We start from the raw sequence: 12,481 nt of genomic DNA, 5'->3' as shown, positions 1-12,481 counted from the left end.
ACTCAGTTAAGTTCAGTGTCATCATACAGTGCTCGTATCTAAAAAAAAAAAAAAAAAGAAAAAGAAAAAAAGTTTTACTTCAAAGTGAACAACTGTCTGAACAGCAGCGTGAAAAACCTATTCAAACCTCTGTATTAATGTGAGTCGTAGGATTGACCTGTGTGTGTGCGCGTGTGTGTGTGTGCGCGTGTGTGTGTGTGCGTGTGTGCGTGTGTGTGTGTGTGTGTGCGTGTGTGCGTGCGTGCGTGCGTGTGTGTGTATTTTTTATTTTTATTTTTGTAACAGGAGCTGCTGGATTTCACAGAACATTTCTACTGTTATGTAATCTGAGAGGGAAAACCCATCCTTGACACACACTCACAGACTCCCATCCCCCCCCCCCCCCTCCCACACACACACAGACTCTCCTTCCAAGACATGCATGCACTTGTGTGCCACATGGCCCTGCTCAATTTGTGCTTGCTTTCATTCTACACAAACACTCACTGGTTATCGCCATATGCCACTCTTGCTTGCCAATAGTGTGTGTATGTTTGACGGTTTGGTTGTGACTCTTTTTGATTTTCAGTTGATTTTTCTCCATCAAATACAATAAGAAATAAAATCGCCCAATTGCCAGCTTGTATCTCCAAAAAGTCTTGTCACTTGGATCATTAGGCAGCAATTTATTGATATGCACAGATACATTTCAATACTCTTGTCTTGTGTAGGCTACATTTGTAAATCTATGACAGTTTAACAAATACTGTAGCTTGATAGGTTCCGGCTCCGGAAGACCTATTTGCATTCAGAACACAAGTCCCCACTGCTCACCGCTGCACCAAATGGCCATTTTTAGGATCATTTCAACTGGAAAGCATCTTAATTTACAAAGACCAGCTTCATTTGTCATATACGGCAACAGCATATTAAATGCATTGTTTTGAGTTGTATGCCATTTTGGTTTCTGTGTTGTCTTTGTATGGCTGCATCGTGGGCCTGCAGCCCCAGTGAGATTCCCAAACAAACACACCATGAAGTTAGCAGAACACAGAATAATAATGCTTGCCTTTAATGTACTATCATGACTGCATTTTTCTGGAGGGGCGGGGGGCAAAGCGGTCTTAATGGGCGATGGCTAGAAATTAATCTAAAGCAATCTCAAACCCTGCTTGCAAGTGTTGGACACTCTCTCATTGCCATTCAGTTTAAAGTAAGAAAAAAAAAAACACACAGAGCAATACGGAGTATTCAGATGATGAAAATATTGACATTTACCTCACAGAGCGAGTGATAGAATTAGAGGAGAGAGAGAAAATGAGAAAGGGAGAAAGTGTGTGTGTGTGGGTGGAGGATACCTGAGGGACCTCCACACTGCAGCATTCTTTGTGCGTGTGTGTGTGTGTGTGTGTGTGTGTGCGTGTGTGTGTGTGTGTGTGTGTGTGCGTGTGTGTGTGTGTGTGTGCGTGCGTGTGTGTGTGTGTGAGAGCAAGCGAGACAGAGAGGGTGAGTAAGGTGGGGGTACACTTGGGACCCCTCCAGCACTGCAGCAGGTTTGTGTGTGTGTGTGTATTGTCCAGCCCCCACACTACCAATGGGTCAATCTCACCCCCTGAACCCCTGAACCCCCACCACTTGGTTGCTATGGAAACACACCTTGAGTGAACCCCCTAGAGAGCTCCGTATTCCTTCACCTTCCATCCACTGCTCTCCTCCTGGCTGCACTTTATCTCCCGCCATCTCGGTTGCCACCACCCCCCTCTGCCCATCTTGCTTTTCATCCCACCGTCTCCCTCCCTCCCTCCATCCCAACTGCAACCGTCTTTTTTCCCTCCGTACCTCGGTTTTGGCTGCCGTCCCCCTTGCTGTCCTGGCCATCTAGCGCCTGGCATCCTTGACGGCCTCTGCGCCGCAAGAGACCAAACACACACTCACATGCGCCTACACCCCCCCCCCCCCCACACACACACATATATAGACACAGCTTCACATACTTTTGGGAAGGAGGGGCTTGACAAGTGCGAGGAGGGGCAGTAATGGAGGGTTGGTACCCCAGGGACCCCCTGCAGCCAGTGCCGGGATAGCAATAGAGGAAAAAGGGGCGTGGGATTTTAGGGTTAGTGGGTGCTTGGATACCCCAGAGAGCTATAGTCTATGGTAAGACAGTTGGTGTGTGTGTGTGTGTGTGTCTGTCTGTCTGTGTGTGTGGTATGTAAAAGGGGTAGGCAGCCACCTTAGGGACCTGGGAGCTCATTTATTCTCTGCTGCATATTTCACTCAGTGTGTGTGTGTGCTGTGTGTGTGTGTGTGTGTGTGTGTGTGTGTGTGTGTGTGTGTGTGTGTGTGTGTACAGTGATGCCACCTGGTCCCCCTCCTTTGGTCAATTAGCTGAGAAAGTGGAGGGTAAGAAAAGATACTCAAGCTAAAGCAGGGGTACACAGATATCAACAGCCAGGCCAAGTATTAGCATTCTCCCTTCCACTCAAAATTAGCAAAGGTGATATTATTTCAAAGGTTATCCTTAGCCGTTATGCTCTTTTGTGACATTTGTGAATAGTCATTTTTTCCCCTCCTCCCTTATGCTCAGAAAATGGTTTTGACAATTGTCAATAAAAATCCTGTCAAATATTTACTGGGTTAGACAAGTTATTCACCCCTGTTTTCAACTGGAATTGACTCACCAAATAAGCCACAGCAGAAAACCGTTGTCCTAGCTTCCTCTGTTTCTTCTGTTTCTACAACTACCTTTTCCTCTTTGTATTTTCCGGCAGTTTGGATGCCCTGTGGCACCACGCTGCCTCTTACAGGTCAGTCTTGGGACTCCGGACATAATCTGGTTTTGATATTTTCTTTCCAGATCACGTAAAAATAAAAATGCTTCCTCTTGAAGGAAATGTCCCTTTAAGCACAGTCCTTAATACGTTTTATTAAAACATTTCAACGTTCAATAATTTAACATCAAAAGTGACCCTATGTTCTCTCTGGGTAACAACGAGCGCCATTAACATTCTGTCCCGGAAAATGTAAAAAAATAAACTAAAATAGTAAATGAAGCAAAAATGTCTTCCTAGTTCCCTGCTTCTCATGAAATTAGTCATAGCAACCAATTAATCAAGGTCTTTACTATTATGAGAATTGTTAGTAGCTGATAGAGCAGCCCGCAGAGCCATGGGTCTGCTCCAGGTACTGCACACTTTTAGTTCTCTCTCAGTGAAAGTTTTCATTAAATGTGTGGAAAAAGACAAAACGCTCCCCCCAAAAAATCTCTCTAACATTCATTGTTCCGTTACAAAGTCCAAGTATTAAACTTCACCCTGGCTGTCTCTTTTTCTGGTCTCTCTTTCAATCCCCCCGCCACCCCCCCCCCACACACTCCCCCTTATGTTCCCCGTCCCAGCATGGGCCTCCCATGCTTGTGCTCGTGTGCAAACAAGTGTGCGAATGTGTGTGTGTCAAATGCACGCTGGGAGACCAAATGTAACGGCAGGATGCTCTGCGACTTTGTCATCTCACTATGGGTCGCATACACAAACCCTCGCACATGGACCTGGTCTCAGAGGGAGACGGCATCCAGAGCGTGCCGTCCTCACACATACTGATCAAAACAATGTATTTGTCACAAAAGAGAACTCCTTCATGACACACACATACACACACACAAACACGTTTGCGCAGTGGCTGGAGGCTTGTGCCTCTGCCTTTGTTCTGGACAGCCCAATTATATGTCTGAAAAATCCAAATATTTTCCCTTCAAAACTGTCTCTCGCTCTTTTTGTTTCTACTTACTGCACTTGATTAAAGTATAACCACTTAATTCCCTCACTCTGTAAAAATCCCTGACTGCATTCATTCTGATCTCTGTATATAACAAAGCAAGATGAGACTTGTAGTGTGAAATATGACAACTGATTTAAGTGCATCGCTATAAACGTCTCCCGCTCACATCCACTCTATGTGCGCCGATCACCATGTGACAAACTCCCGCCGCTTCAATCTCCGAGTCAATGCTAATGAACTTCTCTATCAGGCTCGCTGGGTCTCAGGCTCTCTGGCGCCCCACACAGCCCAGCAGCCTTTTGAGGTTTGTCTGTGCGTGCGTGTGTGTGTGAGCCCGAATGAGGTGATGTTTACGGGGATGCCAGTGGTAGAGCATACCATCCTCATAAGCCTGTGTGGCACTTCACACACACACACACACACACACACACACACACACACACACACACACACACACACACACACACACACACACACACACAGCTATTGAAGCAGGATTAGGGCACCCATGTCGGCCTTTGAGGCAAGGAAAGATGGGAATCTTTGTCTGTGCGTGTGTATGTGCGTGTTCTTGTCAGTATGGGTGTCATGGGTACATGACCGAAGATGTTATTAACTTCACAATCGCCTCCAGCTTGTTGTTGCTGACTGTCGAACGCGTGCGTACAAAAAAAAACCACGGCGTCTTTTATTTGTGTCGCTTATCACAGGACACGGTTGAGGTATTAATACTTTATAAGTAGAGATATGCGCATTATTTTGCATATATTGATGGAAAGGTGTAATAATGTGCATGGTCGCGTTGTCGTGTTCCATCTTTGCTCTTGATTTCATTTTAAATCCTTTTTTACTTATCACTTAGGGGGTGCTGCGAGATAGCCATCATGAAGGGACAGCGAGTCTGAGACACAAGCCATTAACTTTTTCTATGGTGTGCCAAGCAGAATTTTTCTAGCAGGAAACAAAAAAAAAAGTGCAGATGCAGGCAGCAGATGGACGCATGGCCTTTTATGAAAGAGCAGCCTGGCTCAGGTTTTTTTGTTTTTTTAAATACATTTATACGAAGGCATGCAGTGCAATTGTGAGTTGTGCCGATGGTACAGTACGTGATGAAAAACCGTGACGCACCAAATTATACAGCTGTGCGCCAATAAAACTTCAAATAAAAACTTGAATGTCATACCATTATATCATTAAATTACGGACGTTAGGTCCAACTTTTTAATGGTACAAGTAAATGGGCTTTGGGCCATCCAAATTAATCAGCGACGGAGGGACTGAGATGAGGATAAATGGAGTGAGCCACGAGCTAAGTGGGGGGATGCATTGGACAGGGGGGTGGGAGGATAACGAGGACCGAGAGAAGGAAGGGTGGCTCCAGCATGGAGGTAGATCACTCACAGCTCCGGTGGGGAGGACAGGCAATTACCAGTTGGGGCACACGTACCACTGGGGCCGTTGGGTGTTAAATGTACGAGAGGGGATGAAAAATAAAAGCAGAACATGTGGCAGAGATGAGAAGAGAATGGACATGACTGATGTATCACAAAAACAAATGCCCCCGATGGGCAAAAATGCATCTGTGCCGGTCAGGCTTTTATCAAAGGAGATGATTTGTTTTATACGTGACCTCCAGCAAGGAGTTTAATGTTCTTTAAAAGCAACCACTCACTAATTAGCGCGGTGACAGCCATGGAACAAACATCGCAATGAGTGCTCTGGTCAATCGTGCTCAACTTGTAACCCACCCGGGTTTAGTTGTTTGGATCCTGCTTTCGATACTTGTGACGTTACCTCGTCGTGTTGGTTTGCCTTCTCTATCTGCAACAAACATCGGTGGTGAATGCTGGATTATTAAGTGTTGAATATGTTCCCGTTTTTTTGTTTGTTTGTTTATTTATTTTTGCTCGAGCCAGCCTTAACGTGCACACGTGTCCGTGTCCTATTTGCAGAGGAGGGCATCAATCACGAGTGCAAGCTGTGTAACCAGATGTTTGATTCACCTGCCAAGCTGCTCTGCCACCTGATAGAACACAGTTTTGAAGGCATGGGAGGTACCTTCAAGTGTCCCGTCTGCTTCACAGGTGAGAGGGAAAAACAGCGCGCGTTCACCTTCAAGGACAGTCTGCAGGGAACTTTGGAGGCTATGAGTGCTTGATTAGCCTCTCAGCCCAGTAGCCACCAAGAAGGCATGTTTGCGTCATTGGTTCTTGTAGTTTGTTTGCATCATCCCCCAAATAATTGTGCTCAAGGGCCAAGGCATTTTTAAAACGGATAGATGGAAAAGTGGATTGTTACAGGGGGGGTGGAGTTAACATATGTAAAATAGTCCATTTTAATTCATTTATCATTTACGCTAAATATTTTCATCAGTGAGTGAATGAAATTAATAAATGCAAAAACTGGGAGATTTTAAACCCTTTTTTGTCCCGCACTTGTCAACTGTCTGCGCAAGTGACGGTCTTAAGCGCCCTCGCGGTCCCTCCGTTGCACTCGGCGCATCACGGACGGTTGGAACTAATAGAAATCAAACACAAATTCACCCACCGCCACTGCGGAGATGCTACAGTACTATGATATTTGGGGGGGGGGGGGGGGGGGGACTCGGGAGGCGGAGCTAATTCTTTGCAGCAGTGACTCTCTTTTCTGCCAAATCTACCTTTGCTTTTGACCCTCCCTCGTTCTGACTCTCTCTCTGCGTCTTCCTCGTCCCTCCCCGTACATGCACTTGCGCTCTCCATGTCACTTCATCTCTCTCTCGGCCTTCCCGAGTTGTTGAGTTGAGTCTTGTGTTGTGTGCTCATTCCCCAGGTGCACAGCAATGCTTTAAACTTTAACTGTATTCCTTGGTGGCCCTATGAATTAGTAAAATGGCCACCACTCCAATGGGGGGGGAGTCTTAATAATTCAACGCATAACCCACTCAGTGAAAACCAGAAGTTTACCGAAACAAAAGAGGAGCAAAAGAAAGAACGATGATAAGAAAAAAAAAACTCTATTTAACAACACTGGCGCAGAAGTTTAAAAGGGAGAGATAATTTATTGATAAATATCACAAGGCCTACTGAGGATAGATCTTCTTGTTCTTCTCAGCTTATTTCCCGTGCTTCCTCCTCTTCCGTTTCCTTTAAACCTGTGATTATTTTTGCAGCTACGTCACTATTTATCGTCTCACCTCTTATTGTCTCGAATGGTTTCATTCGACCTGAGCTCACCCAATGCAGAATTTATGCCGCGGTGAAGCCAAGTCGAAAACGTTTTCCAGATATTTTGATGCTTCCGCCGTTACTCCTCAATGGTTCAAACATTTCACATCATGTCTTGTCCCCCCCCCCCCTACTTCCTTAATTGTATTTATTTATTTGTTTTGTCAGTGATATGTTTACTCCGTGTCCTTTCTCCTGCAGTGTTTGTACAGGCCAACAAGCTGCAACAGCACATCTTTGCAGTCCACGGTCAAGAGGACAAGATATACGACTGTTCGCAGTGTCCCCAGAAGTTCTTCTTTCAGACCGAACTGCAGGTAGGTTGCCTGCATCGCATACTTTAGTTGGGTCGGTTGTCAGTCCATCAGGTCTGAATCAGGACAGAAGCAATGAATACCTCATCTCATGTCTGAGTAATCGGCTTTTTTTGGGGGTGGGCGGGCCATGATGGCATTCCTCTGTGTGTGTGTGTGTGTGTGTGTGTGTGTGCGTGCGCGTGCATGTTCAAATAGTAGATGGGATCAGTCATCCAAGTGTGGATCATCGGCCAGCTGTGGCTTCGTCAGTTCCGAACTGAATCGCTGATCTTGCATTTCAACATGCCAAAAGTGCCAAAAGTGGAAGATGTGTGTGACCTTCTTCACCTTATACGATGCGAAAAGCACAACAAACTCTACACATGATTTTAATACAAAATTTATGCCAGTTTTATTTGCACACCATGATAACGCTGAGCTTTTTTTTTTTTGCCAGCACAACGATGATAGTTTTAATAATTAATGCAGGATCAACAAAACACAATTTAAAGCTCCCACTGCAGATATTTTTGATGTAATCGGTGACAGAACCATAGGCGTCATTTTAGTGCATACTCAATGAATAATAAACATCTGCTTGCAATTTAATCTTGAACCTTTGCTTTAAACAAATAATTAGCATCTCGCATTCTGCACTTTTCATAACCTAATATTGACTGTGCTGCTTAAAAGCCCCTGCTGAAGATCAGACTGGATGTCTGATCCATTATCTAAAAAATGCAAAGCTCACAATTTACACTGAGACTTTTTTGGGGGGGGTCAATCCGATCGAAATCATTCCGAATGAAGATTTCTGGTCACTTGTGATGCTCTCATTTCAATGCGCGTATCTGACGACATCAGTACAAATTTACATCAAGACATAGTATGTGCAGAACGGAGGCAGTTTGGCTATTCTAATTGAACTGTTTACATGATGCTCATTTGAATTGGGAAGAGGAATAGACCGCCCCTCTGAATCCAAATGAATTTCCATTCGGATTTGACCTTTGTATTCCAACTGAGGTGTTTATATGGAGCATTTTCGTTCCGTTTGGTCATTCGGATGCATTCTAATCATAAATACATGGCTCCATGGAAAGCCGGCTACTGTTGAGGATTTCTTTGAAGCCAAAAGGCACACGCACAGCGGCCATGATGTAAGACCAAAGGTGGTGGGCATATGGCCGGCCAGTCAATTTAACAGCAGGATAACTGTTGGACCCTGTCGGTTAATGCCCACACAGACACAAGTCACAGTCATTCCTCTTACTCATGCACAGTCTCGGGTGACTCCTCACCTATGAAAATCTTACTTTGTGTTGATCGAAGAGCCTTCAAATGATCTCAATGGGCTGAACTCTCGAATTTAACCCTTTCATGCACCCTGTAACCTGATAACATGATAAGCTAACCGCTGTCCCTGAAAGAGTTTTTTTTTCAGCAATTCCAGTGAGTAATCAGTCATTAGAGTTATTGTAAATAATAATAATGTAATAATTTTAAAATGCATTAGGAGATACAAATGTTAGACTTACGGTGCATTTATTTATCTTACAATCTTATTATCACTAATTAATAATATAGGACTCAATGAATACAAAAAATAAAATGGTTTATTGTTTGTACATTTGTGAAATATTGCAACTTTTTTTTCCATCATCATCAAATGATGTGTTGCTTGGCCTTTCGCTTAGTGAATTTAAGGTAACAGATCATAATTCATTGCTATTTTTCAAATATTATTTTGAATTGCATTGGAGAATGTCCAGAACTGCACGTTTCCATGCCAGTGTCGAAACGAAAAATTAATCAACAATCAACTCGACCCTATCAACTAAAATTTTATAATGCTCTCTGAATGGCCTATCCTATGCGCTGTGCCTCATTTAAAAGGTTGTGTGAGATCATGAAAGGTTCATTCTTTATTTATTTAATTTTTTTTAAGAGGGGCAGTCAACTCGCTGTATTTCTCCCCCTTTGGCAGCTGCACTTAAGGCTTGATCCACCTATTAACTGTTTAGTGTCCATTCCTTGTGTGTGTGTGTGTGTGTGTGTGTGTGTGTGTGTGTGTGTGTGTGTGTGTGTGTGTGTGTGTGTGTGTGTGTGTGTGTGTGTGTGAGATAACCTGCAGCCTCAGTCTGCTGTGCCACCCGTTCCATCGTCCCACAGGAGGGCTCTCTAAGTGGGCTGGACAGAAAGGCCGACTGGCAGAGATGGAGAGCTCCTACCAAGGAGGTTAATGCCACTGCTAGCATTTATCGTGTGTGTGTGCGCGTGTGTGCGTGTGCATGTGCGTGTGTGTGTGTGTGTGTGTGTGTGTGTGTGTGTGTGTGTGCGTGCGCGCGCGTGTAGGTGTGTGTGTGTGAATGTGTGGGTGGGTGTGTGTGTTTTAATGAGGTGTGGATGGATGAAGACTGCTGCTTGGCTAGCTCGAAAAGGCTTTGGCCTCTTCCAAGGCCTCAGAGGGTTTATATGATGTCCAGCTTCAACTCTCGTCCTCTATCTCGCTCATGCACGCACACACGCGCAACACACCCAGGGGTCATTGCAGCACGGACACATCCCTGTATCATCCCCTCTCCCTCGAGACTGATTCCTTCTTCGCTCCTTCATTTTGCCGACTTCCAACTCTGTGCCTCCTTCCACACAACACAGTCCCGTTGATAGTGTCAGTATGCCGGGGCTCGCCGCTCACGTTTTTATCATTCATTTTCACTTTTCCGGTCTGTCTCCCTGCCTGGCGTGTTTTTTTTTTTTTTTGTCTTCCCGCCTCCCTCACTCAGACTCCCCTCCGTGCGTCCCAGAAGAACCAGCCCCTATGCATATTTTATCCCCTCTCCTCTCTTCCTCTTCTCTGTGCTACTCCCTGGTGCCACATAAATAGTGCAGACGTAAGCTGGTAAATAAGAGATGTTTTGCCGTGTGTCTTTGTGCATGGGTGTTTGTGTGTGGGACTGAGGGAGGGTGTGTAAATAAGAAATGCTGTGGCCCTGATCACCGAGGTCCTTCTAGATCTCATTTAGTCCCGGGTTTCTCTCTGTCAATGTTTTTTTTTTTTCCTGATTCACTTCGAGATCACGTTGCTTTTTGGGGTGGGGGGGCTCTGAAGGGTGCTGTTCTACAGCTCTTGCCCTGAAAGTTTCCCTTGATCCATCCATCACCAAACCTCCCCAGTCATCCCTCCCTTTGATTCCACTGGATCTGTTGTTCTCCTTTAACGCTAGTTAATATTGCATCAGTGCTAGATGGGTGGATTGCTGGTCAGATAAATAAGTGAATGGATGAGGCATCGTTAGTTTTGTACATGTGCTGTTTCTCTCCACCTGTGCTGTGCCCCCGCAGTGTAGAATATTAGTTTTGCGATGCTTTTAGATGCAATTAAAGAACTTGCACTGTGTTTCACACTCACAGGCCAAAGCTTGGAGGCACACCTCCACAATCTAATCAGATCCCATATCGAACCATATCCAATATTTTGTGTTTGCAGTGGTAACAATGCTCGTAGATGTATGCATTTGGCCCTACGTTTATTGTACTTGAAATAACTGACACTGGCAAAACTGAGCACTCATTGGAGCCATTCATTTATTCTTTGGCTTGTGTCTGTGTGCCTAATGAAGTGAACAGCCAGAAATTAACCGAATGCAAAGACAACATGTCGCATTAGTGTTGCAGGTCTGCTGGAGCTTATCCCAGCTGAGTTTGGGCAAGGTGCTTGGTGGCTACATCCTGTCGTGGGTCGCCAGCCAAACACGGGAACATTTATGATGCTCCTCATTGGACTGATAACCCTCCAAGATTTTTGAAAGTTGACATTTGAAAGTAAGTCCTTGAAAGGCTCTTAAAGGAGACATGTTATGCATTTGCTTTCACAATTTGAAGCATCCAGAAAAACTCAGTGTCATGTTTATTAACCCCTCCACATCCAGACTGCAAATGAATGGTGCTTGTGCAAAGCTGCCATGGCTGTTTTTTACCCCCAGCGCACAACCTCCAAATCAGTTCGGCCACAGACACATTTTTGGAAGTAGTTAGCCAACAAAATATATACTTGGTTGTTTGTACAGATACTAGTTGCTGTACTCCTGCAACTCTATCGGTACACTGTAGCTATTTGCCATCCTATCTTTAATGTATTATCATGGCTGTTAGCATTATATCTGAGAACGATGTGTTTGTCTGTCTCCCTTTAAATGAATAATGAAAGGTGTGTATGCGGCTGAACCACTGTGTGTGTGTGTGTGTGTGTGTGTGTGTGTGTGTGTGTGTGTGTATTTATATATATTTTTTGTCCTCTAGGTGTGTTTGGGTCTTAGTGTGGGTTCTGACATTGTGTATTCGCTCTATGATCCACGTCTGTGCGTGTGTGTGTGTGTGTGTGTGTGGGGGGGGGGCACGATGGAGAACTTGAGCTGAAGATCCTTCCATGGTAAAATACTCAGTTGGCCCCCAAGAGTCCCTGGGAGACTCCGTTATTAAAATGGGACATGCACACAAACACACACATTTCCTTCCTGAATCTGACTTGGAAGGTATAATCAACAAAAAAACACGTAAGACTGCGTTGCGTCTCCCTCTGGGCCAGATATTTTGCTGCTCTCCATAGCGATATCGTCCAGCGGCGGCATCAGATGAGTGATGCAAGAGTGACTTGAAAGTCCTTTTGTAAATCGACCGATCGAAATAATGAGATGCCAAAACGCTGTGCTTAATGATTAGTCAGCGTCAAGCTTCAAGTAAGTTGATGAGCCGTGGGGAAGTCAACTAAATGGTTCAATCCTGTCAAGCTGTCATGTAGCAGTTTTTATCAATACATTTCTGTAAAGGGTATGGGGCGGGCACGATGGCCAACTGGTTAGCATGTCTGCCTCACAGTGCAGAGGGGCAGGGTTCGATTCTGGCTCTGGCCTTCCTGTGTGGAGTTTGCATGTGAAGCAGTTCAGATCATGTATTCTTTATTATTATAATTATTCATTCATTCATTCATTCATTCATTCATTTTCTGTACCGCTTGATCCTCACGAGGGTCGCGGGGGGTGCTGGAGCCTATCCCAGCTGTCTCCGGGCAGTAGGCGGGGGACACCCTGAATCGGTTGCCAGCCAATCACAGGGCACACAGAGACGAACAACCATCTGCGCTCACACTCACACCTAGGGACAATTTAGAGTGTTCAATCAGCCTGCCACACATGTTTTTGGAATGTGGGAGGAAACCGGAGC

General features: G+C 45.0%; 1 protein-coding gene across 3 annotated transcripts in view; it reads left to right on the top strand.

Moving 5' to 3' along the window:
• znf423 (zinc finger protein 423) overlaps positions 1-12,481 on the top strand; it is a 123,314-nt gene that overhangs the window by 103,932 nt on the left and 6,901 nt on the right. For all 3 annotated transcript variants that reach the window (XM_052061516.1, XM_052061517.1, XM_052061518.1), the window contains 2 exons: positions 5,709-5,840; positions 7,164-7,279. In XM_052061516.1, coding sequence (XP_051917476.1) covers positions 5,709-5,840; positions 7,164-7,279 — 248 coding nt within the window. The remainder of the gene's footprint in view (positions 1-5,708; positions 5,841-7,163; positions 7,280-12,481) is intronic.

This window comes from Hippocampus zosterae, chromosome 3 (genome assembly GCF_025434085.1).
Source record: "Hippocampus zosterae strain Florida chromosome 3, ASM2543408v3, whole genome shotgun sequence".
NCBI classification, from domain to species: Eukaryota; Metazoa; Chordata; class Actinopteri; order Syngnathiformes; family Syngnathidae; genus Hippocampus; species Hippocampus zosterae.
The sequence above is the reverse complement of the archived record's forward strand: the minus strand, read 5'-3'. Positions and strand labels throughout refer to the sequence as shown.